The sequence below is a fragment of the Suncus etruscus genome, chromosome 1 (genome assembly GCF_024139225.1).
Source record: "Suncus etruscus isolate mSunEtr1 chromosome 1, mSunEtr1.pri.cur, whole genome shotgun sequence".
NCBI classification, from domain to species: domain Eukaryota; kingdom Metazoa; phylum Chordata; class Mammalia; order Eulipotyphla; family Soricidae; genus Suncus; species Suncus etruscus.
This window is the reverse complement of record NC_064848.1, coordinates 64,736,608-64,764,200: the sequence shown is the minus strand read 5'-3', so window position 1 is coordinate 64,764,200 and position 27,593 is coordinate 64,736,608. Positions and strand designations below refer to the sequence as shown.

General features: G+C 39.1%; 1 protein-coding gene across 2 annotated transcripts in view; it reads left to right on the top strand.

The window, feature by feature from the left end:
• The first annotated feature begins 200 nt into the window (after positions 1–200).
• The window catches only part of RIC1 (RIC1 homolog, RAB6A GEF complex partner 1), a 96,327-nt gene continuing 68,934 nt past the window's right edge, over positions 201–27,593 (top strand). For both annotated transcript variants that reach the window (XM_049772950.1, XM_049772943.1), the window contains exons 1-2: positions 201–353; positions 11,498–11,605. In XM_049772950.1, the coding sequence (XP_049628907.1) occupies positions 210–353; positions 11,498–11,605 (252 nt within the window). In that variant the 5' untranslated portion in view covers positions 201–209. The remainder of the gene's footprint in view (positions 354–11,497; positions 11,606–27,593) is intronic.

The following is a 27,593-nucleotide window of genomic DNA, read 5'->3' as shown; positions in this document are numbered from 1 at the left end:
CTCGGCCCGGCCAGCGGGCAGGCAGATGCCCCGAGCTGCCTTAGCCGCCGCCGCCGACTCGGCTGGTGGCGGTCCCGGCGCGAGGCGGCCGTGTGGGCCGGGGACGCAGAGTGTGTGACCCTCGGGACGGAGCCGGGCTGAGTGCGCGGGCTTCGTCGGGTCGGGTCGGGTCGGGTCGGTCGCTGTGGGCGATCCTCTCGGCGGGGACCATGTATTTCCTGAGCGGCTGGCCCAAGAGGCTGCTGTGCCCGGGGGCGAGCCCGGCCGAGGCGCCTTTCCACGTCCAGTGCGACCCGCAGCGGACTTTCTTCGCCGTGCTGGCCCCGGCCCGCCTCAGCATCTGGTACAGCCGAGTAAGTATCGCCGCCCGCCCGCCGCCTCCGCGTCCCACCGAGCCGCTGACCTTTGACCTCGCTCACCTCGCCCCCCCCTGAGCCCGGGGGTTGAGTGGGCGCCCAGGTGCTTGCAGGTAGACCGGCAGGCCGACCGACCGACCGGGCGCCCCGCGCCTGCCTTCCAGCTGCTGGACGGGCCCGACCTGCGCGGGCTGCAGATCCCCCCCCCTTCTGCCTGCGCGCTCGTGTCCCAGATGTGCGCCCCCCCCCCCCCCCGCGGGCCAGGAATGGCAGGCTTGAAACTTGCCTCCTGGAGCCTCCAGGCCCGAGTACACGGTGTTTGTTCTCAGCCCTCCTGGTTTTGTTTTTTTTATTTTTGGAAGGCCATTGTTTTTTGTTTTCGGAGTTGAGGAAAAAGCCTCTTGGGTTCTAGCCAGCCTCGCACTCTTCAGGCCCCTGATCATCCACTTGAAAGCTGCTACACCAGAGCTGCCTGTGCCCAGAATGGTTCCTAGACCAAGCTCCTCGTCTCCCCACTTGCAGACCATTTCTTTCTTTTATTTTTTATTTTTCTCCCTTTGCTGCTTGCTCTTCTAGGACCTCTTCAGTATGGAACTACTGGAGGGGGAAATTTGTGGGAGCGGATGTCCAACTCCAATCTGTCCGCGCTCCTCGCTACGATTGACACCTAGGAATTAAGACTGGGTGCGGGGGGGTGTGGAGAACCCGAAACTTGGGGTTTGTGTTTGCTGCTCTCTCGGCAAAGCTGGTCGTTGTTGTTGTTTTTAAATCTTTTCCTTTCTTCTAGCCAGTTACTGAGGAGGTAAGAGAAATTACTTGAAAAATAAGTGATGGATGGAAAACTCCTTGTTCCCCGCAAACGCTGACAGGTCTAGCTTTAGAAGATGCAGAAGAGTAGAGTATAAAAATGTTCGTGTGCCTCCTGTTTTTTTTTGTTTTTTTTTTTTTTTTTAACATATATAAAGAAGGCAGTATTAGTCGATGGCAGAGTGCAGTTTTCGTCCTCTAAAAACTGACTTGAGCTTAAATAAAGTGATTATTATTATTAAAAAAAAAAACTTTGACCACCTGGAAATCATTTGCGACCTTGACTTTGTTAGGTCTGCTTGAAATACCGCTTCTGGTTAAATGAGTTAAAACTTTCAAGTCTTTGTACTGTACCTGATTATTCGCAGACTCAGCCTTAGTAAAAATGATGATGAGTTCTAGATTGGAAGAGTTTTTAATCTGACCGACACGTATGCAGCAACTCAAGACCATTTGCTATCAATCTGCTTTAAGTTTTAATTATAATCAAACCAAAATAAACCATTACAAAATAAACTCAGTGACTATTCTGGTACTTTATTGCACTTTGTCTGTAATAGTATGCCTATTGATACTATTTGATTCTTTGGTGGACTATTACTGACATTTGAAATTAAATTTTGTTTTGTTTTGTTTGGGTCCATACCTGGTTGTTTCTGTGAGGTCACTTCCAGCGAGACTGGGGATGGAACCCAACTCTCCCTCATGCTTAGTTGATTGAATTCCTTGTGAGAGGCATTAGCCATTCTCCCCTCACCCCTGTACCTGGCTGTGCTGAGGTCTAACTCTAGGATCTATGCTCAGAGATCACTCTTGATGTGGTCCGGGTACCGTATGCATGCAGGTAATTGAACCCCTATGTGGGTTCAATCTTGTCATGCCAAAGTACTGCCTAATTGACTACTCACTCTCTGGACCTCCAATTGAGTGATTTTTAGTTTATTTGGCTGTATTTAAACTTATACACGCATATACACACAGATAAGTTGAACTATAAATTGTCTGCCGTTGTATGGGATTTCTAATCATTTATTTATTAGGGGAGGGGTTTGAGTCATACTCCTTGGTTCTCAGGGGTCACTCCTATCTGTGTTTGGATATCATGCTGCTGGGTTTACAATTAGGATCACTCAGAAGTGCCTTAAACCCTGTACTGTCTCTTCAGTCCCCCCCCCCCCCCCATTCTTCATCAGTTTCTAGTATAACAAAGAGTAGCACTTAAAATTTAACTTATTATCTCTGTAAAAGCAGACTGACCTAAATTTTAGATAGGACCAAAGTTAGCAAGAGGGATGAATAGACCAGAAGCATGTAGACCACTTTATCCTCTGTAAAAGAAACAAAAATGGATTTTAAATAACTTAGGGGTATTAAAAAAATCAAGAATTGTCTGCCTTTTTGCTTGTGAAGTTAGTTATTTAATCTAATAGGGAAGCCCAGGCATTTAAATTGCTTATGCTTCTTTTCCTTTAAACTCTCATCCTACACAAATAGCTCAGCTTTTTGCAGATTTCCTGGAGCCAGTACAATTGAGATCTAGGGTTCAAAGAATTAGATTGTAGAGTATCTATGGGCATGGGAGTGTGAGGTGAATGAAATTCAGGAATAATTTAGGAGCTGTTGAGTATCATAAAAGTAAATTAATGAGTGATCTTGCTGTTTGACTTTACGCTTTGCCACCATGAAAAATCAGTATTGGATAAGCTAATTTTAATGTTCATGTTTATATAACTTGGTGAATGGGGAGCTCTTGCCAAACTCAGCTAACTTCCGCTCTCCTTTTCCTGGGATATGCTGTTCCTTGGACTGAAAGTCTGAAAGTTTTTTATTTAATTTTTTTTTAAGTTGTTCAAACTATATAGCTAAAATGCATTTATGTTGACAAATTTCTTGTTTCTTTATGGGGTGGGGCAAATCCTGCAGCATTCAGGGATTACTCCTGGCAGGCTCGGGACCATCTGGGATGCCGGGGATCAAACCCAAGTCTGCCCCATGCAAAGCAAACACCCTATATTCTGCTATCACTCTGGCCCCAACAAACTTCATTTTGGGGTGGGGGTTGGGCCACACCTGGTGACCCTAAGGGGTTATGCGCTCAGAAATCGCTACTGGCTCAGGATACCATATGTGATGCCGGGGATCAAACCCAAGTCCATCTTTGGTCAGCCATGTTGCCCTACCGCTGTGCTATTGCCCTGGCCCCCAACAAATTTCTTTTAAAGGTGAAAACACTCCAAGCTAATTGAGCTATTAGCGGTTCACACATAACTTAGAATGAATTGTCTTAAAATGTTTGCATAAAAACACCCTCTGATCTTGAAGAGTTTAATGCCAATGACTTTATAAATTAAAGTGAATTTTTAAGATAAAAAATTGTTCTAGTCCACAGGTGTAGTCCTAAAAGCTGACTGAAGACATTTGAAAGTTGACTTGCTCAAAGAGATGTGAAGCTACAATGTGTTTTGCTTATTTAAAATTTTATTAGGTTTCTCATAAGTTGTGAGTTAAATTCTCTAAGAATGGTTGCATTAAAAAAAGTGAACTATCATCTTGGCAGGCATGCTTATTTAATTATCTAAACCAGTGTTCTTCAACCTTTTTACATCTGTGGACTAACAACTGCTCTGCATACTGGTCTCTGGACCAGCAGTTGTTACCAACATAGTAAACTATGCTTTTTTTGCTTTACCACTTTGCTAAGAAATTTTAAAAACCTAAGAGATCACATCTGGGCTCATTCATATTTTGGAACCTAAAGATGGTTGTTCAAAACACGTTTATTACTTAAATATTAGATTGGAATGGTAGACATGCAGTTTAATTAACACATTTCTGCTCAAGGAAATTGTGCAGGTCTACGGTGAATGAAGCAAAGCAGTTTAAAGCAAATGATTTGTGGTTGACATGAGTGAGATGAATTTTGCTTTGTACTATATCAAAAAACATTGGATAATTCTTTTAATTTTACTGGTTTACTATGAATATAAACATCTACATATGCAAATAGCACATTGATTACCTGGAATTTCAAATTAAGTTTTAGGTCATTTCCAGTATATACATTATCCTCAGAAGTAGTTTTTAGCACTTCCTGTTATATGGCATAGGTAGGTAGTGTATGAAGCTATGTAGAAGCATATTACTTACAACGTATCATTCAGAAATATTTGTGTGTTAATGTGATGAAAACATTTTGGGCATGGTGGTGCTAGGGATTTAATCCATGCAAGACAAGTGTTTTATTGCTGAAACATATCCCCAGCCTAATGAAAATTTGAATTGTTAATAAAAAGATGAAATAGGCAAATAAATTACTGTGCTTATGAAATAGTTGTGTATATTTGAGTAACCCAAATAGAACCTTCTGTTCTTGGTGCACGCTAATAAAGGAAAACAATAAAAGGTGTATAAAGAAACAGGCTGTAGAATCAGCTATATAATTAATTGTGTGACCTCAGCAAATCTGATTCTCATCCTTAGAACTTGCTCTGTTATTACTTTACCATTGAATTCATTGCTTCAATTGAAGTCTTCAGAGTTCTCTGGGCTTTTTTTTTTTTGTTTGTTTGTTTTTTGTTTTGAGATCATACCCAGTGGTGCTCAGGCTTACTTCTGACTACTCAGAGATCACTCCTGGCAGGGTCAGAGGGCCTTATTGCATGCCAGTGATTGAACCCAGTTGGCCACGTGCAAGGCAAGCGCTTGACCTGCTGTACTATTGCTCTGGCCTGATTTAAGGTTCTCTGTTGGTTAAAGAATGAAGGTCAAACTCCTTAGTTTGATAACTGAGACACTCCCTTTTCAGATGCTTTCTTGCTCTATCGGCCTATCAGACTTTTATCCATCCATTAACTTCTGTTGAAATATTACTTCATTTATGAGTCACTCTTTGTTATCATGTACAGAGTATATTTTGTTTTTGGATGAAATGCTGTTCGTATTTCAAGTTTTTCACACAGATTTTAAAAAACAGGTGTTTGGGGATGCCACACCTGATGTTTAAACTATTCTTGAATTTTTGCTAATTGTTTGGGGGACTATATGTAGTATCAGGTATTCAGATTAGAATTGTGGCCTTATGTAAGGCAAATGACTTATCTCCTGTGCTCTCTTTGACCCTAATACACGATTTTGTAAAAATAGATTCTAAGTTATTGATTGGAGAATAGATAAGGTCTTTTTTTTTATAATTTAGAATGTTTAACAAAAGCTTAACTTTGTAAGTTTAAAACAAGTTCAATCATATAGGCCATATCTTATGCATCACACATAATTTTTCCTAAAGGCTAATCAGAAGACATTGACAGGGGCTGTAGTGGTAGTACAGTGGTAGTGCCTTTGTCTTGTACATGGCCGATCCCTGGCATCCCAGATGGTCCCCTGAGCCAGTAGCTATTTCTGAGCTCAGAGCCAGGCATAACCACTGAGCGCTATGGTTGTGGCCCCAAAACTAAACAAAACAAAAAAGACACTGACGTATAACTTAAAAAACACATTAGTACTAAACTGCAGCTTAAATTTAGAAAGCATACAGAGGAAAAATTATATAAGTAAAAGTGAGTTAAATACTTTAAGAAATTATATATAGTTTAAATTCTATCAGGCAATTAGTAAATATTCAATAACCAAGATAGGAAACATCCTATCAACAAATAGATTTTAAAAAATCTAAAATGTATTTTGGTACATTATTACTTAAGGGAATATTATTCAGCCAAAATAAAGGACATTTCACAGTTTTCAACATTCTAGATAGATTTTATTTATTTTTGGTTTGGGGACCATAGCCTGCTGTATTCAGGGCTTGCTTCTGACTCTTGGCAGCCTCAGGGAACCACATAGGGTGCCTTGAAGCAAACCCAGGTTGGCTCCGTGCAAGGCAAACTCCCTACTTGCTGTACTACTGTTCTGGCCATGTGGCTAGATTTTAAAGTCATTATGCTATGCAAATTGGTCAGACAAAGATAAATACTATATGATTACTTACATTTGAAATCTTAAAAATCCCAAGTGCACAGCAAAAGATTAAAATTGTGGTTACTAATGGCTGGAGAGTAGCGGAAAGAGGAGCAGTTGATCAAAGAGTACAGATTTCCATCTGTAAGAGAAATGTGTCTAGACATCTAAATGTGCATCTGGTGTTTATCATTATTAAACAGTTGAATAGATTTTTTTAATTTTCATTTAATTTTTTGTTTTGTGGCCACACCCGGCAATTCTCCTGGCTTACTCCTGGCTCTATTCACAGGAATCACTCCTGGTGGTTCTCAGGAACCATATAGGGTGCTAGGGATTGAATTCAGGCCAGCTGAATGCAAGGCAAATCCGTCTGCTGTACTGTCAACTATTGTGAAACCATAATTCAACTGTTTGTGCAGTAAGTTGACGTACATTCTTTACTTTCTCATTAACGCTTACTCTTTCTTTCAATTATTTGTTTTTAACCAGTGGTATATGTGTGAATTTATTTCTGGACTCATTTTTATGTATCAGTTGTGCTTTTGTTTCGATACCATGCTGTATTTATTACTAAAGTCTCATAATATAAAGTTGGGAAATACAGTATCTCATCTTTTCCCTCAGGATTGCTTTGGCTATCTAGAGGGTTTTCTTGTTCTATGTAAATTATTTCCTTGAAGAATGCTATTAGAATTTTGATAAGGATTACGTTGAATCTGTATAACACTTTTGATAGGACATTAATTTTCCAAGTGTTGATTCTGGGACTGGAGAGATAGTACAGTAGGTAGGTCATTAGCTTTGCATGTGGTCTACCTATGTTTGATCTCCAGTACCTCATACAGTCCCCTGAGTCTACATGGAGTGATTTCTGAGTATAGAGCCAGAAGTAAGTTCTGAACACTAGGTGTGACCCCTCCCCAAACAAAACAAAACAAAACTGATGCTCATTCTTTAGATTTTTGTGCTTTCCCCAGCTTTTAAAAAAGTGGTTGATTTCATAGCTTTGTGTTCTGCAAAGAGACTGAATATTATTTCAATATTCAAGATTTATATGACACTGGTATCTTGCCATGTGGTTTATCTTGGAGAATGTTCCATGCGCATTTGTATTTCAGAGGGGGAATAACATTATAATTATTTGTAAACCCATCTTCTCTGACTTCTCATTTAAGGCTGTTGCTTCCTCCTTGATTTTCGGTTGGTTCATCTAGTGTTGAGTGCAGATATATATTGACATCTCCTGCAACCGTTTTGTTGCCATAGGTGTATCTCTTCAGACCTACTAGTAGTTACTTTATAAATTCTGATATGCCTTCATTCAGTTTAGGCTTGCTAATGTTAAGTCTAGGTGGTATTTTTAACATTTATATAATGTCCATACCTATTATTACTTTATAAAATTTAATCTCATTTTGTCTGAAGCAAGTTTGCTTTGGGCCATAGCCTGAGCTCATTTATGTATTTTGGAACTTAAAGATGTTTGCTCTGCTTTTTTTAGGCTTTTATGAATGTCTTCAAGTCTTTTACTTGGAACCTGTTTTTATCATTGAAGTCCAATCTGTAAATAGCAGGAGGACAGGGCCGGAGAGATAGCATGGAGGTAGGGCATTTGCTTTGCATGCAGAAGGACGGTGGTTCAAATCCTGGCATCTCCTGAGCTTGCCAGGGGCGATTTCTTTTTTCTTTTTTTTTTTTTTTTTTTTTTTTTTTTTTTTTTGGGCCACACCCGGCGGTGCTCAGGGGTTACTCCTGGCTGTCTGCTCAGAAATAGCTCCTGGCAGGCACGGGGGACCATATGGGACACCGGGTTTGGTCCTGGATCGGCTGCTTGCAAGGCAAATGCCACTGTGCTATCTCTCCGGGCCCAACTGGGGGCGATTTCTGAGCATAGAGCCAGGAGTAGCCCCTGAAACCAAAAAAAAAAAAAATAGAAGGACAAATTTTGTTTTGTTTTGGTTTGGTTTGGTTTTTCGGGCCCCACCCATTTGATGCTCAGGGGTTACTCCTGGCTAAGCGCTCAGAAATTGCCCCTGACTTGGGGGGGGGGGCATATGGGATACCGGGGGATTGAACCGCAGTCCTTCCTTGGCTAGCGCTTGCAAGGCAGACACCTTACCTCTAGTGCCACCTTGCCGGCTTCCAAATTTTGTTTTCTAATTCCTCCAGTCACTTGAACCTCTGATTGCTACTTAGGCCCACTCAATGCAGGTAGATATACAGGCATCTAAGGAAACTCATGATCTTCAAGTCTAGATCACCTTAGAAGGCTGTATGAACTTGGGGGCACAGCTGTCCTCAGACACCACAGCCTGAATTCCTCATCACCACTACCCGTGCGTTTGGAACTTGGTTACTCAGAATCACTACCAGTGTGTTCAAATTAGGCCCAGACTGCCACTGAGTTATTGTAACTGTACCCACTTGGTTACCATCCAGGCCTGCTCAGACATGGTGTACAGATGTTTCAGAGCACCAGTGACTTTGAACATTAAATGGCATCCATAGCCTTGCCAAACACTAGTGACATCACACTACACGATGCTACCTAGATCTATTTGACTTTGGCAATACAGAAATCTCATCATAACTACATAGGTCAGCCTGGTATTGTAGCTAGTATTTGTTTTTGGTACTGAAAAATGAGAGCCTCAGTCATTAAACTGTGTGATGGATTTTGATACCAGAATGAATGCCAGACACTAGCTAGCAACTGTGAAGTAGGGTCATAGTGCATATGACTACTACTACATTGTGCATAGGTCTACTACACCTCAGTGTTGTAGTTGCTACAGGCTTCTCATGATTGCAAATTCCCTGTGGTTATCCAAATTCACACACACTCTAAACCACATTTAGTTACAGTGTGGAATCTGCAATCTTAAACCCTCAATTGCTACATGAGCCTGTTCAAACATACCCTACACTCTGTACCTTCCCATACTGCCAAGCATAATAAAAAAATACAGAGAAATTAAAAAGTACTGGTAGATGAGGGCCCGGAGAGATAGCACAGCGGTGTTTGCCTTGCAAGCAGCCGATCCAGGACCAAAGGTGGTTGGTTCGAATCCCGGTGTCCCATATGGTCCCCCATGCCTGCCAGGAGCTATTTCTGAGCAGAGAACCAGGAGTAACCCCTGAGCACCGCCGGGTGTGTGGCCCAAAAAACCAAAAAAAAAACAAAAACAAAACAAAAAAAAAAAGTACTGGTAGATGAAAACAAAAATTGGAACAACCTCAAGAACATTAGAATTAGCCAAGCTAGCTTCCTGATAAAAGATTTCAAAACAACAAACCTAATGATGCTCACTGAAGTGGACTGAGTGAGGGAGATAATAGAGGGCTTGAGAGATAGTACAATGGATAGGGTACTTGCATTTCACACAACTGACTCCAGTTTGATCCCAGACATTCCATATGGTACCCCAAGCCTGCGAGGAGTGAACTCTGAGCAAGAGTGAGGAGTAAATTTTGAGCACAGCCAGATGTGGCCCCCAAAACCAAACCAACAACAAAAAAAAATAACTTCAGGAAGAGTAGGGGAAATATGACAAAATGTAAACAAATGGAAAATATAGTAGTTACAGGTCAGGTCAGGAAGCTATAACATTTGAGCTGACAAAGGACTGACTGCAATATATGTTTTGCACAGAGCATGCCTTCCAGAGCTAACTGGGAACAACGTAAACATGGCCTCTCTAGCTAATTGGCTATGCTTTGGGAGGTGTAGCTTGTCTTGGTTGCAATCATCTGTGGACTTGGAATGGGTGATTTGTTTGGCAAGGTTAAGGTTAAGGAGTTTTACTGTCTCTTTTGATTATTACACCTTTATAAAAGATCTTAAGGTCAGGTGCATAAGATATAAACAAGTTTTTTTTTTTCATTTGTTTTGGCATGATACCTGGCTCTGGGCTGGATGTTGCTCCTGTCAGTGTTTGTGTGCTATTGTGATAGCCAGGGTATCAAATGCAAAGCTTGCACTAAATCTATTGAACCAAGTTCTTTTGTAAAGTTGTTTTTGTTATTTTAATTATCCTTCCAAGCTTAGGTTTTCTTCTAGATTGCTATATTTCTAATGGATTCCATAGATGCATATATAATATGTGTGTGTAGTGAATGAAGGAAATACATGTAAATAAATATATATCCTTCATCATCCATTACAAATAGTATTCAAGACGTTTTTAAATTATTTTTGAGGGTTTTACATCTATATGGATCCAGGTGCTGATCTATGGTTTTATTTTCTTGTGATATCTTTTTTTTTGGGGGGGGCACACCCGGTGGCGCTCAGGGGTTACTCCTGGCTATCTGCTCAGAGATAGCTCCTGGCAAGCACAGGGGACCATATGGGATGCCGGGATTCGAACCAACCAACTTGGGTCCTGGGTCGGCTGCTTGCAAGGCAAACGCCGCTGTGCTATCTCTCCGGCCTTCTTGTGGTATCTTATTCATAGCTTTAATGATAGCAGGAAAATGGAGAACTCATGAAATTAGTTTCGAAGTGTTCACTTCTTAAAAAATATTTTTGAAAAAAATAACACTTCAAAATGATTTTGAAGAGTTTGAGAAAGAAAGGTATTCATTCTTTAAATATTAGGTAGAATTTATTAGTGAAGAATTCAATGGACTTTTTGTTCTGAGGTTTTTAAACCCATTGATTAAATCTTCATTAGATACAGATCAGTATTCTTATTGTCTTTTACTTCATAATGCAGTCTTGGCAGATGCTCTTGGTTGGATTGAGGAAGTTTGCTCCATTCCTTGTTTGCTGAAAGTTTTTACCCTGAGTTGGTGATAGATTTTTGTCAAGTTGTTTTTTTCTTCAGCAGTTAACATGATGATGATGGGGCTTAATTTTGGGGCCTGTTGATCAAATGTGTTACATGAATTGGAATGTTGGGTTAGCCTTGTGAAGTAAATCACACTAATTTTTGATAAAATTCAGTTTGCTCATATTTTGAGAAGTTTCACACTTAAGTGTTAATAACATGTATTAATAAAGGTCTCAATAAGTCTTTATATTGTATTAATAAGGGTCTCTAGTCTTCACTGATGAGAGTATGAGATGAGATGAGATGAGATGATGAGAGTATGAGAGTGATGTTGGCCTCATTCATTTTGACAAATACATCTGAAAGAAATGATAGAGAATTGTTCTAAGTTTTTTCTTTGTAAACCCATCTTTTGTTTCTGCAAATTATCAGTTTATTCAAGATGTTTAACAAAAGCAGTCAGGATTTTTTGTGGAGAGGTCTTTGAAAGTTGATGATTTAATGTTAGGTTGTATTTTCAAAGTAGTTTATGCTAAGTTGCCACAAACATTGTATATGTGAATATTTATGAGATACTAATAAAATACAATTTTTTTACAGCCTACTGTGCTAATTGTTGCCTATAAGGAACCTGCAAAGTCATCGTCTCAGTTTGGATCCTACAAACAAGCTGAATGGAGGCCAGATAGTACCATGATAGCGGTGTCAGTAAGTAGATTTTTCAGTTTTTATATGTGTCTCGTTATAAAATTATTACATTGCATTTTAAATTGATTTTTCTTAGATGAATTCCTTAAATCATTTATCTTCTGTGATAGGAAATGCTGTCTTTTTTTCATCTTTTCAATTTGTTTTGTCACTCTTTGTCATCTCTATATATAATGATCACCTAACTTGAATTAACATTATTTATGGGAACATTTATTGAACAGTTTCAATTTAAATACTGTTATAGCTGTAGATCATCTCATTTAATTTTTAGATCATTATTTTGTGTAAATACTCTTATTAATAGTATTTTTCCCCCCTTTGGGTCATACCCGGCTACACTTGGGGTTATTCCTGGCTCTGCACTCAGAAATTGCCACTGGCAGGCTCAGGGGACCATATGGGATGCTGGGAATCAAACCACCGTTTCTTGGGTTGACCACGTGCAATGCAAATGCCTTACCACTGTGCTATCTCTCCAGCCCCTATTAATAGTAATTTTTAAAGCTATAAGAAGTTAGCTGTTTGTTAAAGTTGAAATAATCATTTATATTTGAGTAAATGGGATTTAGATTTAATAACTTAAATTCTCTATCATGTACATTAACTTATCTCTACTTTTAGTTCCTTTCTAATTATATATGATATTAACTCATTTAATCATCTGATGATACCCCACATTGTCAGAAATACTTAGTAGTTCCTCACTTTCCGAGGTCCCCAGGGTTATACCCAAAGTATTGCTCAGATCCTCCCACAGGAGACTACAAAGTCCTGATGATTGGAATCAGGTCTTGCATTCTCCCATTCTCGGATATCACTAATCCATGAAATGGCATTTTCAAAAATGAAGTATATAGGCAGTTGCCATGTCTGCATTTGGTGAGCTCCATCCATAAACTCACTTTGCTCTAGAAAGAGATGTAAATCAAGCCATGAAAAATGATGGGCATACCTGTCATGCCACTCGAGAGCTGGCAATCTTGGGAGAGGAGGGCAGGACAAGTCCCAACTCTGGCAAAGCCACATCTGCTTCTCCCATCACTCACAATTGCTTGTGGCCCTGCTTCACCACTCATCTATGGCTAACTGCAGAGACAGCAATTTGATCAAAATTCCAGCTATACTGGTATTTGGGCTGATATCTCTAGGACACTTTTGGACTGACTGCAGGCACCTGCACCCCCTACCTCCTCCTTCTCTTCCTTCCTGAAACCCTGACAGCTAAAATTATGATACACAAAAGCTGCAGTATCAGGAATAATACTTAAAATTCCTGAACCATGCAGTATGCGATAAATCCAATTTTCTTTTTATTACTATTTATTATTTCTTTTCTTTTAGTGTCTCATAGGAACACTCCGATTTTGATGCCAACGTGTATTTAAAGCCACCTAGCGTTCAGAAACAAAAGAAGTAATAGAATTATCAACTAGCAACAAGAGGTTATGAAACCTGACAATGACTTAATGACTTCATTGTGAGATACAATGATTTTCAAAAATTTTCTTGTTCCTGTACTCTTTTTTTCTTTTTTAATAATTTTGCTCCCACTTATTTGGAAACAAATATGTTATGATAAACTATGTCAACTATATGAAATATGGTCTCTAAATAAATTAATTTATGTTAAAAAATGAAGCATGTAGTAGAAAATTTATAATGGATTTTCTTTTTTTTTTAAATTTTTTTATTTTGAATTATGAGAACAAAGATGCAAAGAAAGAGGATAAGGTAAAGTTACAGTGGAAGGACAATCACCCATAACATAATTCTCAGAAGAAGTCCCCTTGCTGATATCTTAACTTTGAACTTTCAGCCAAAGAACATTAAGATAAATAAAACAGAATCCATGTAAAATTACTTTGTCCCTCAAGTCCCCAGATTGTAACACATTATGATATTTCTTAACAGCACACAAGGCAATCTAAAGCCATAAAACTTACATAACTCCTTAAACATTAGAGGCCTAGTATTTTTTACATTTCCATGTACATGCATATTAGCTTAAGTTAACCTCAAATTTTAAGTGGTTTTTTTTTTAAGGATTAGAGTCAAAGAAGCACAGTAAAAACGGTGTTAGAGTGGCAATTGTTGTTTGCATAGGCCCACCAAAATATGAGGGGCATGGAAAGGAATAACCTTGGCCTAAATACAAAGAGACCTGAAGTTTCCTGGCATAAGACCAACTCTAGGCTCCAGGCAAGCTAGATCGTCCAATCCAAGACATTGTAGTGCCAACACACTTTTATTTTTCACAGTCTCTGTTGTTGGTATCATGTTTCTGTATTAAAGATCCTGGAATCTGCATATCCTACATTGAAGTCAGGATGTGGAGCGTCCTCTCATTTCACCTCACAATTAAAGGGCAGTGCAGGGAGCCCTGTCCTGTAAGCAGGTCGTTGTTGTTGTTAAGTCTTCTCAGTGTTAAGGGAAGTCTCTTTTGAGCAGGTCAATGTCTGAGCAGTGGTAGGGTCTTACGTGGTAGAGGATTGCTTCCAGGTGATGTTATAGACAAACCTGGATGTTTCGTGGATGGCTTCCCTGGTTCAGGGTGAATGGAAAATGCCCTTTCTTCTGAGGCCTGTGCCAGGTCGTTATGTCAATGTTCAGGGTGTAAGGTCCCTTTGCACTACAAGATTTGTGTGTGCCAATCTCTATTAGATAGGATCTTATTTGTATGTATAGTATTTTCCCATTTTAATGTGCCTATGCAAAAAAGGAGCAATGCCACGTGGCGTTATTGGTGCATATGGGGGCCATAAGAACAAGTCCAACAATCCCCATGACATGGTTCAATCATAAGCATTAAACTGGGGGACTCTTTCACCAAAATTCCTTGTTGAACAGCTCATAAAGAGAAGATAAAAAGTGGTTAGAATCGTCACTGTATAAGAGAATATTTAGTAAGACTTATAGCTGTCAGAGAAAAAACACAAAATATTCGAAAGAAATACGTGTCCATTTTATGTCTTTTGAAACAGTTTGGGGTTGTTACACATGATGCACGGCTTTGGTCTGTGATTAGGATTGTGCAGTAATGAAGTTGAAAAGAGTAATGTGGGTTAGTGATGTTTGGGGGTGGTGAGAGAGTTTTAAGGAGTAAAAATGAGCTTTGTAGGGGTGTGGGAAAGGGCAGAATACAAAATGGACATTCTGGATACGCAAAACATAATATAAGGCCTGGAGGCCGGGGTCAGAAGAGGGGAAGGCTAGGGGCCTATCAAGGCTCCCAGCGCACCCAAGTTAGGGAGAAGGCCTTCCACATGGGATCTCCCGAAATCCCATGCCGGCCAGAGCTAGCCTTTAGGCCAGAGCTAGCCTCCAACTCAAGAGAGGATTGATAGAGAGCCAGAAGCCAGGATCTGCCCGCACTACACCCTGTGCCCTTCCCACCCTAGGGCTGGGGGAAGGGCGTGAAAACTTGGGACCCCATCCAGGAGGGACCCCCGACACCCACCTTTCTGGCCGCCTGGGCTGCCACCCCAGAAGGCCTGGAGGCCGGGGGCAGAAGAGGGGAAGGCTGGGGCCTATCAAGGCTCCCAGCGCACCCAAGTCAGGGAGAAGGCCTTCCACATGGGGTCTCCGCAAACCCCATGCCGGCCCGAGCTAGCCTCCAGCTCAAGAGAGGATCGATAGAGCTATAGTGGATTTTCTTTATGTGCTGCTGCAGCAAGAATTTTTTTTGTTTTGTTTTTGGTGGGGGGCTCACACTTGGCAGTGTTCAGGTGTCACTCCTGGCTCTACGCTCAGAAATTGCTCCTGGCAGGCTCGGGGGACCATATGGGATGCCGGGATTCAAACCACTGTCTTTCTGCATGCAAGGCAAATGCCCTACCTCCATACAGCAAGAATTTTAAACATTAATGTTAGACCCTAATTATAAACAAAAATATTTTCCTCATAAATTTTTTTATTCAAGTGGCCAGAGAAAAAGTATAGGGCTTAAGGTGTCAACTTTGGTTATTGTTCAATCTCTGAAACCTTATACGCTACCCTGAGCATTTTTGGCTATACCTGGCAGTACTCGAGTTACTCCTGGCTCTTTATTCAGGAATCATTCCTGGCGGGCTCTGAGGGCTGTTTGGAAAATGGGGATTGAACTGGGGTCAGCCATGAGCAACGTAAGCTGTACTATCTTTCTGGCCCTCAAATTTTATTTGTCAGTAGATACTTATTGGAAAGGTTTTACTCTTTATTTTAATTATAATTATTCTTTTGCAACAAAATTGTACATATTTGTGTTTTTCTGTATTAATTTTAATTTTTTATTTCTGATGTTTTAGCATCTTGGGCCTTGCTGACTCGGTAAAGAATCCCCATCTTGGTGCTAGCTTTCTTAAGTGATTTTAAAGCCCCCTTCAGACCCCTATTACATGCAATCAATAGCTTGTCCCAAGCCTATTCCCATGTACCTCTTTCACTAAGCTTTTACACGCCGGAGTATTCTATGCCTGAAAGAATTACCCCAGTGTTGGGTACTATATAACTAAGTACAATTCCTATACCATAGTGTAAGAAGAACTGATCTGTTGGCTTTATTTTAAGAGCAGAAATGGCTCTCATTAATACATTAACTATATGCTATTATTAGAACAAAAAATTTAAATATGCTACCAATACTAGAACAAAAAATTTAGAAATTATTTTTATCCTCAAGTTGAGGAATAAAATTTGTACATCAGAGAAGATATGATGGATTGGAGAGAGAAGTAGAGTGGTTAGGGAGTTTACCTTGCACAAGATCAATCTGGATCAGATCCCTGGCACTATACAGTTTAGATTTACCACTGTTTGCTTATTCTACCGAAGGACATCATTGTTTCTTTAAGTTTTAGCAATTACAAATAAAGTTGCTATAAATATCCTGTGTAGGTTTTTTTGTGTGGACCTAAATTTTAATTCCATTGGATTAATGTCCAGGAATCTATTTGCTGGATCTTAGGCACTCCCATTGATTAAGTAACTACCAAAATCTCATACAAAGTAGTTTTATCAGTTTGCATTGCACCAGCACAGAATGAAAGTTCTTGTTACTCCACAATTTCCTCAGTACTCTGTATTGGCAGAATTTGGAATTTGCCCATTCTAATAGATGTATGGAGCTATGTTTCATTGTTTACTTGTTTTCAACAATATTTCCTAGTGAAATACTTTGTTCCTAATGAAATATGTTCAAGAATATTTCCTAATGAAATATGTTGTAGATTAACTTTTCCTATGCGTGTTTGCCATCCCTATTTCTTTGATAAAATATTGAGGTTTCTTTTTTCACCAGTTCTTTGATTGGGGCCAGAATGGTGGCACAAGGCCCTCGATAGCCTAGGACGGGCCACAGTGTGATCCCCTGGCATCCCATATGGTCACCCAAGCCAGGAGCGTAGAGTCAGGAGTAACCTCTGAGTGTCATCGGGTGTGGCCCCCCCCCAAATTGAGTTCATTATTTGTTTTGCATGATAGTCTTTTATCACATAGGTCTTTGTGCAGGACATGCCACAGACAAGTCTCTTTTAGTCTTTTTAATCTTTCCCTTCTCCCCCACTGAGAATAATGCTTGCTTTGAGCTTGTGATAAATGGCTTTGACTATATTGAGGAAGTTCCTTCAATTCCCATTTTTTTGAGAGGTTTTATCCTGAATGTGTGCTGGATCTTGTCAAATGCTTTCTTTTCTTTCTTTCTTTTATTTTGTTTTTGTTTTTGTTTTTTGGGCTACACCTGTTGACACTCAGGGGTTACTCTTGGCTATGTGATCAGAAATCTCTCCTGGCTTGGGGGGCCATATGGGACGCTGGGGATCGAACCACGGTCTGGCCTATGTCAGCCGCTTGCAAGGAAAATGCCTTACCTCTGCGCTACTGCTTTGGCCCCAAATGCTTTCTTTTTATTTTTGATGTTATCGTATGTTTTTTATGGATATGATATCTGATGTTGATTAACTTGCATATGTTAAACCATCTTTGCATCCCTACTTGGTCATGGTGTATGACCTTTTGAGAAATCGTTGGGTTTTTATTTTGCTAGTATTTTGTTCAGGAATTTTGGATCTGTATTCTTCAAGGATATTACCTGTAATTCTTCTGTCTGTTTTGATATCAGGATGATATTAGCTTCATAAAAATTGCTTGGGAATGTTTGTTTTGCAACACACCCCCCCCCTTTTTTTTTTTTTTTCAAAAAAAGTATAAAGATAACATAAATAATCCATTCTCTCCCAGTGACCCACTATCATTCAAATTTATATAATTATAGGCAGAGTTTTTGTAACTTTGGTTGTACTGGTAATTTTCTCTTCCTAAGAAGTTCTATATAATACGTATTTTTTATTAATTGCTTTATTAATGTACTGTGGTTACAAAATTGTTCATTGTTGGATTTTAGTCATACAATGTACACCATCCTTCACTGTCCCCTTCTTGCCACCGATGTTCCTGTTTTCCCTTCTCCCTTATACCCCATCTGTCGCTAGGGCAGGCAATTTGCTTCTCTCTCTATATCTCTGTCTCTCTCTGTGTGTCTCTGTGTATGTGTCTCTCTCTCTCTGTCTCTCTCTGTGTGTCTCTCTCTCTCTGTCTCTCTCTCTCTTTCTCTCTCTCTCTGTCTCTCTCTCTCTCTTTCTCCCCCAGGCTCTCTCTCATCTCTTTTCTCTCTCTCACCTTCTCTTTGTTTCTTGCCCTCTCCCCTCCCCCTACATCTTTCCCTTTTGACATTGTGGTCTACACTATTGTCAGTAGGGAGTGCCTTGCATGCTACTTTCTCCCCTTTCAGCGTTGAGTTTTCCTCCAAAGCAATCAGTAGCAACTGTCATTGTCCAATAAACCTGTCTTTACTCTAACTGCACTCACCGCTCTTTGTAGCAAGCTTCCTACCTGGGCTGGACCTCCTGACCTCTGTTCTCTGGATATTGTTACCATACTATCTCTTGTTTTTCTTATACCCCACAAGTGAGTGAGTTTATTCTATGTCAGTCCCTTTCCCTCTAGCTAATTTCACTAGCATAATAATCTCCATGTCCATCTATGTATAAGCAAATTTCATGACTTCATTTTTCCTTATGATTGCATAGTATTCTATATACCACAGTTTCATTAGCCACTCATCTGTTGTTAGGCACTTGGTTTTTTTCCAGATTCAGGCTATTATAAATAGTGCTGTTATGAACATGGGAGTTACAGAGGATATTTTTATATTGTGTTTTTGTGTTCCTGGTTTATATCCGTAGTATATTATTACTGGGTCATATGGAAGCTCAATTTCTAGCTTTATGAGGAATGTCCATATTATTTTCCAAAAGGACTAGACCACTCTGCATTCCCACCATAAATGAAAGAGAGTTCTCTTCTCCCACTTTCACTGCAGCACAAGTTGTTATTGTTTTTTTATGCTGTTTGCTATTCTCTATGGTGTGAGATAATATCTCATTGTTGTTCTGATTTGCATCTTTATGATGATTAGTGATATGGACCATTTTTTCATGTGCCTTTTTGCCATCTGTATTTCTTTGAGGACTTGGCTGTTCATTTCTTCTCCCCATTTTTTGATGGGGTTAGATTTGTTATTGCTGTTAATTTCTGTCAGTACCTTGTATATCTTAAATGTGTTAGCCCCTTATCTGATGGTATTCAATGAGTAGTGTCTCCCATTTTGTGGGTGGCCTTTTTACCCTAGTTGTTATTTTCTTTGAATTGCAGAATCTTCTCAGTTTAATGTAGTCCTATTTGTTTATTTCTGCTTACATTTGTTTGGACAGTGGTGTTTCCTCCCTGAAGATGCCTTTAACCTTTCAATGTCATGGAGTGTGAGTGTTTTGCCTATGTTTTCTTTTATATACCTTATGATTTCGTGTCTGACATCAAGATGTTTAACCCATTTTGATTTGACCTTTGGGGATGCTGTTAGATAGAGGTCTGAATTCGCTTTTTTTTTTTTTTGCATCTGTCTGACCAGTTGTCCCAACACCAACTCTCCTTGCTCCATTTTGTGATTTTTTTTGCCCCTTTATCAAAGATTAATTGCTTATATGCCTGGGGGACATTGTCTGAATAATCAAGCCTATTCCATTGATCTGAGGTTTTGTCTTTATTCCAATACTGTGCTGTTCTAATGATTTGCTTTGTAATATAATTTAAAGTTGGGGAAAGTGATGCCTCCCATCTTCTTTATCCTAAGGGCTATTTAGGAACTAAGGGTTTGCTTTTGGGTATTTATTGTTCCAAATAAATTTTAGGAGTATTTGTTCCACTTCTTTGAAGAATGACATGGGTATCCTAAAAGCGATTACACTAAATCTGTACAATGTTTTGGGTAGTATTGTCATTTTAATGAACTTATTTCTAATTCATGAACAGGGGGTGTGTCTCCATTTTCTTGTGTTCTCTTTTATTTCTCGAAGCATTCTTTTGTAATTTTTCTTGGTTGGGTCCTTAATCTCTTTAGTTGACTCCAAGGTATTTGAGTTTCTGTGGCACAATTGTAAATGGGATTGTTTTTATAATATCTATTTCTTCTCTATCATTATTTGTATATAAGGAGGCCATTTTTGTGTGTGTTAATTTTGTAGCCTGCCACTGTATTATACAAACCTATTGTTTCTAGAACCTTTTTGTAGATATACTTAATGGTTTTCTAAGTATAGTATCATGCTATCTGCAAACAGTGAGAGCTTGACTTCTCCCTTTCCTATCTGGATGCCCTTGATATATTTTTCTTGCCTGATTGCTATGACAAGTACTTACAGTACTATGTTAAAGAAGAGTGGCAAGGGGCAGCCTTGTCTTGTACCATATTTTAGACCAGGGGTCCTCAAACTTTTTAAACAGGGGGCCAGTTCACTGTCCCTCAGACCATTGGAGGGTCTGACTATAGTAAAAACAAAACTTACGAACGAACTCTTATGCACACTGCATATATTTTATTTTGCAATGAAGAAACAAAACAGATACAAATACAATATGTGGCCTGCGGGCCATAGTTTGAAGACCACTGTTTTGGAGGAAAGGCTTTTAGTTTGTCTCCATTAAGTATAATATTTGTGATGGGCTTGTGGTAAATGGCCTTGCTTATATTGAGAAAAGTTCCTTCCATTCCCATCTTGTTTAGAGTTTTTATCATGAATGGGTGGTGGACCTTATGAAATGCTTTCTCTGTGGCTACTGATATGATCATATGTTTTTTTATTTTCTCAATGTTGATTGGTCTGTTCGGGTATTCCAGCTCATCCTCGTTTAACCTTCAAAGGTTGTAGGAGTCCAAATATGTATTCATTTCTTCCAGATTCTCTTGTTTTGTGGCATAAAATTTCTCAAAGTAATCTATGATTACCCTTTGAATTTCTGTAGTATCTATAGTGACATCCCTTTTTCATTCTGATTCTGCCTATTAAGTTTCTAGTTTTCCTTCTGTGTCTTGCTAATGGTTTATCCATCTTGTTTATTTTTTTCAAAGAATCAACTCAATTTTTATTGATCTTTTGGATTGGTTTTTGGGTTCCAGTTAATCAATTTTTTCTTTAAGTTTTATTATTTACTTCTGCCTATTTTGGGCTCATTTTATTGCCCTTATTATATTTCTTTTCTTTTTAAGTTAATTTATTTATTTAGGTTTGGGGGTCACACCCAGTAGTGCTCAGGGGTTTGCTTTCAGAAATCTCTTCTGGCAGGCTGAGAGAACCATTTGGGATGCTGGGGAATCGAACCCTGGTCCATCCCAGGTTGGCCGCAACCAAGGCAAACACCCTACCTGCTTTTTCTATTGCTACAACCCTATTGCTCCTTTTTTTTTTTTTTTTTAATATCTTAAACGCTGTGCAATTTAGTTATTTATGTAGGCCTTTTCTTCCTTTCTGATAAATGTGTGCAAAGCCATCAATTTCCCACTTAATACCGCTTTTGCTGTGACCCACAGATTCTGATCATTTGTGTCTTCATTCTCATTTGTTTCCAGGAATCTTTAATTTTGTCTCTGATCTACTACTGGTTGTTCAATAGTGAGCTGACTAATTTCTACTTTTTAGTTATGTCCTCATATCTTCTTGTAATTCACCTTTATTTTCAATGCATCATGAACTGAGAAGAAAGCAGGAAAAATTTCTATGTTCTTGATTTTATGGAGGTCTGTTTTATGGCCTAGCAGAGTGATGGCTAACCTTTTTGAGCTCGAGTGCCCAAACTGCCGCACAAAACCAAAGAATTTCCTCAAAAGTGCCAACACATCAATTAAACCTTAATAACAAGATTTTAGTGTCTAAAAAAAACTATGTGGCACGCACCACATATCGTAATTGTGGACCTTCCCGCGTGCCAGCTGCAAGGCCTTCACATGCCACCACTGGCACACATGCCTTAGGTTCACCGTTGCGGGCCTAGCATATGGTCTATCTTGAATAATGTTCCTGTGCATTGAAGAAGAATGTGTATTCAGTTGTTTTTTTGGAATGAAGAATATATATATATGTATATATATATATATACACACATATATACAACTATATATATATATATACTATATATCAGGGGTCTCAAACTCAATTTGCCTGGGGGCCGCAGGAGGCAAAGTCAGGGTGATCCTTGAGTGTAAAGTCAGTAGTAAGCCTTGAACATTGGGGGGTGTGACCCAAACAACTAAAACAAAACAAAACAAAAAAAGATTCCTCTAGGGTAGGGCCACAAAATGTTGTATGGAGGGCCGCAAACGGCCCGCAGGCTGTGAGTTTGAGACCCCTGCTATATATACTTATATACAATATGTGTGTATATATACATGTATATATATGTGTGTGTGTGTGTGTGTATATATATATATATATATATATATATATATATATATATACTTAGCCTCTCTCTTCTATTCCTTTCTTCAGAGCCAGTATATCTTTGTTTAATTTTAGCTGGTTGACCTATCCAGGGTGATAAGGCAGTGTTGAAGTTTCCCACTGTTAGTGAGTTGCTACTGATGTCTTCACGTTTTTCAGCAGTTTTAAGTATTTTGCTGGGTCATCATTAGGTACATATATATTTAAAGGGGTGATTTCTTCCTGGTATACACATCTCTTGATTAGTAAACAAAAATGCCCCATTCTGTCTTTTGTAATCTTTTTAAGCCTAAAGTCTGTGTTGTCTGATATTAATATGGCCACTCCAGCCTTTTTTTTTTTTTTAGGGAGTTATTTGCTTGAATAATTGTTCTCCAACCTTTGACTTTGAGTCTTTGCTCTGACTATTCAGTTGTGTTTCTTGCAGGCAGCAACATGTTGGGTTCAAGTTCTGATTCATTTTGCTACTCTATGTCGCTTAACTAGTGCATTTAGTCCATTGATATTGAGAGAGATGATTGCCATAAATGTCATCTTTTTGTAGGAGTTTGTTGGATCTACTTTGCCTTAAAGTAGACCCTTCAGTTCTAAAGTTTCTGAGCTGTTATGTATCCCTGCAGCTGTGTATTCTTTCTTTAAGCCTGAATGTAAATCTGGCTGGGTGAAGCATCCTTGATGAGGCATTCATTTCATTGAATTTTGTCACTATGTCCTGTAACTGTCTTCAGGTCTTAAGGGTAGGGTAAGGGACCAATCCAAAAGATGTTTCAATCTGATAAGTGATAAACACAAACAAAGAAGAATTTTCCTGAATAGAATGAAGACCAGTTATTCCAACACTTCAGAACAATAAAATAAATTTTAAAGAATGTCCATTTATAAATGAGTTATATATTTTGACTAAAACCCAAGGAATAGGACAAGAAAAAATGGCAAATTTCATTTCACCAGTCACAGATTAATTTATAGAAAAACATATTTGGCACTTTGGTTTTAAATAACAAAGTCTATTTAATTTTAAATTTAAAGTGATAGCACTATACAGTCACTACTAATACCACTTTTTGATTTGGTTGGGGGATGGCCTAGCTGTGCTGAGGCCTTACTGCTGGCTTTGTGCTCAGTGATCATTCCTGGTGGTGCTCATTACCATATGTAGTGCTGGGGATCATATATGGGTCAGTCACATGCAGGGCAGGCAGCTTGCTATCTCTCTTCTATCTCTCTAGTATCTGTCTAGCCCCATAATGGAAACAATGTAGAGTTGTCAAATATGCTTCCAACATGGAAGCATGTTTTTCTTTATAAAAGGCTGCTACCATGCAGCTTTATATTCTTGGTTTGGGTGATATCATGAATAGTCTACTTAACAAGTCTACCTAAAAGTCTTTATAAATTATGTATTTTATTTTATTTTATTAGTTTTTGGGCCACACCCAGCAATGTTCAGGGGTTATTCCTGGCTCTGTTCTCAAGAATTACTTCTGACAGTGTTTAGAGAACCAAACCCAGCTTAATCACTTGCAAGGCTAGCATGCTACCTCCTACAAACTATACTATCTTCTTCAGCCCCAGATTTTGGATTTTGATCTGTTCATTTCCCCTATTACTTCATATTAATATTCTTTATTACTACATACTTAATTTAAATATTTTCTATCCTTTGTATTATTCACACTTTATGTACATTTATTTATTTTTGGTACTTTTGTTTGTTTTTGGTCCATACCCAGCAATGCTCAGGAGTTACTCTGCTCTCAGAAGTAGGAGTTCTCAGGAGTTAGCTCTGCACTCCGAAATAACTTCTGGCAATCTTTAGGACCAGATGGGACCATATGGGATGCTGGGGAGTGAACCCAGGTCAGCCTCGTGCAAGGCAAATGCCCTATCTGTTGTAGGGTTATTACTCCAGCCCCTCTTTGGTATTTTTTTTTTTTTTTGAGCCACACATCCAGTGGTGCTCTGATGTTCACTGCCCCATGTCTGGTGAACTTGTGTGATGCTGGAGATTGAAGCCAGGGCCTCCAGCTTGCAAAATGTTTGCTTCAGTTCTTTTTTATTTTCCTGAACCATAAATATTCTTAAAATTCCCAGCATTGCAGGGGTGGAGCCATAGTATATCAAGTACCGTGCTTACCTTGCATGTTTGATTTTGAGTACCCTAGGTGGTGCCTTGAGCACAGCAGGATGTGGTCCTAAAACAAAAACAGAGTAACCCCCTTACCCCAAATTCCCCACTTTTCCTATTTTTATACCTACATTAGAGTAATAAAAATAGTCTTGTCCTATTTTCAGTTCCCTCCCTCCCTCCCTCCCTCCCTCCCTCCCTCCCTCCCTCCCTCCCTCCCTCCCTCCCTCCCTCCCTCCCTTCCTTCCTTCCTTCCTTCCTTCCTTCCTTCCTTCCTTCCTTCCTTCCTTCCTTCCTTCCTTCCTTCCTTCTCTCTCCCCTCCTTCCTTCCCTTCCTTCCTTTTATTTCCTCCCTTCCTCCTTTTCCTCCCTCCCTTCATCATCCTTCCCTCCCTCCCTCCCTCCTTTCCTCTCTCCCTCCCTCCCTCCTTCCCTTCCTCCCTCCCTCCCTTCTTCCTTCTCTCCCTCCACTTTCCAAATCCAGTGTATTAGTTCCATATCATTTTTATCTTATTGAGTATAGCTCTAGCATCAGGATCACTTTGTGCACGTTAGGCATTCACATATTAAATAGCATATAAACATCATTTAAAATATTTTAATTTTATATTATTAGTTTTTTATGGTGATTTACAGTACTGTTCATGTTTTAGGAATGCAAAGTTATTTCACCACACCCATCAGAGTATCAGAATCCCAACAGTATTGTCTCTAGGTCCCTCTATCTTGCCCTGACCCTCACCCCTGCTTAGCAAACTCAGTTCTACAGGCAGACTTATCATTGGCCATTGTTTATTGCCTACTGCATTTATTTTTACTTCATATATGAGATTATTTGGTATTTGTTCCTCTACTTTTGATTTACTTTGCTCAGCATGGTACCCTCCAGTTTCACCCGAGTTGTACTGAACTGCAGGATTTAATCTTAAAAGTAAGAAGTATTCATTGTGTATATATATGTGTATATACATACATACATACATACATACATACATACATACATACATACATACATATCACAGCTTCTTTATCCACTTATCTGTTCTTGGGCACTTGGGTTCTTTTCCAGAACTTGGCTATGATTTTTTTTCTTCAAAAAAAAAAAAAAGCTGCAATGAATATCATACAAATATTCTTAGTACAAATATTCTTTCTCAATTTAACATTTCTGTGCACTTGAGGTAGATGCCAAGAAGTGGGATTGCTGGATCATATGGAAGTTCTATTCTTTTTTTTTTGTTTGTTTTGTTTTTTTTTTGGGGGGCCACACCCATTTGACGCTCAGGGGTTACTCTTGTCTATGCGCTCAGAAATCGCCCCTGACCATATGGGATGCCGGAGGATCAAACCACTGTCCGTCCTATGCTAGCGCTTGCAAGGCAGATAGATACCTTACCTCTAGCGCCACCTTCCCGGCCCCGGAAGTTCTATTCTTAATTTTTTGAGGTGTTGTACTGTTTTCTACTGATAGTGTTGAACCAGCTAGCATTTCCACTGATAATGAATGAGGGTTTCTTTTACCCACATTTCTTACCCAGTATACATTTCTATTTTTATTTTTGTTAAAATGTCTTTAATTAATTAAGTGGAATTAAGAGCCAGAGTGATAGTACAGCAAGTAAGGCACTTACCTTGCACTTGGCCGACCCTAGTTCAATTTCTGGCATCCATTGTGGTTCCCTGAGCCTGCCGTGAGTGATTACTGAGTACAGAGCCTGGAGTAATCCCTAAACATCACCAGATATGGCTCAAAAATCAAAAGGACAAAAATTAATTATCTTTTATTTGTTTTGTTTGGGGGCTATACCCAGCAGTGCTCAGGACTTACTCTTGGCCCTGAGATCAGGATCATTCCTGGTGGGGTCATCTGTGATGCTGTGGATCCAATTTGGGGCATTTGAGTATAAGGCAGGCATTCTATCCAGTGTTTTATATCTCTCCATGCTCAAAATTAATAATCTTTTAAAGAAATTTTGTATGTCTCACTGTATTTTTTAATAATAGTTAATGTATTTAACATACCTGGATGTGATGGGTTTGGGAAGCACAGACATTAGAATTACCTGGCTTGCACTGATGCGTGTGACAACACCAAGGATTTGAGTTGGTAATTATATACTCACAAGGTTGGCATTCCAAGCTTCTGACATTCCTCTTGGATCTCCAGATTAATAGTATTCAATGTTCCTATCTTATATAAAACAAAAGAATGTAAAATTTTAAATAGTAATCTATAAAGAGGTTATGATGTCTGTAAAATTCTTGTTTTAATTTGTTTGAGTCATTTCCTTTTGATTTCATATTTTCCACATTAGGAGACATTTGAATCTCATGAGGAGGAAGATGGAAGGCATTGGTGGTGGAAACATTGCACTAGTGAAGGGGCAGTGTTTTCTTTTTTCTTTCTTTATATATATAGTAATATATGTATTACTTGTAATCATTATGCTTAAATAAAGATATTTATAAGACTCAGAGCCAAAGAAATAGCATGGAGGTAGGGCATTTGCCTTGCATGCAAAAGGACAGTGGTTCGAATCCCGGCATCCCATATGGTCCACCGAGCCTGCCAGGAGCGATTTCTGAACGTAGAGCCAGGAGGAACCCCTGAGTGCTGCTGGGTGTAACCCCCCCCCAAAAAAAAAACAAAAACAAAAACAAAACAAAACAAAGATATTTATAAGACTAAAATAAAATAATTAATTTTATGAGGAATTAAAATAGGTGTCTTACCTGAAAATCTTAGCTTTTTCTTTTTTTCAATCATAAACTCATATGTTGTATTAGAACTTTGAAGTTCTGCATAATAGAGCTTAGAGTTTGTATCTCAACCTGACCTTGCTGGAAAAATTGAATGTTTCCTTTAGTATTCTTTTTTGTGAAAAACTAAAAGCCAGTACTAGGATGATAATTGAAACCTTGAGCAATTTTCTACTTTTATTTTACTTGGGTGAAATCCCACCTTTCTCAGAAATGGTAAGAATGCAGTATAAAGTAATTTGTCTACTACTTAAGACATAAAGCGGTTTGGTAAATATTTGCTTTCTCACTC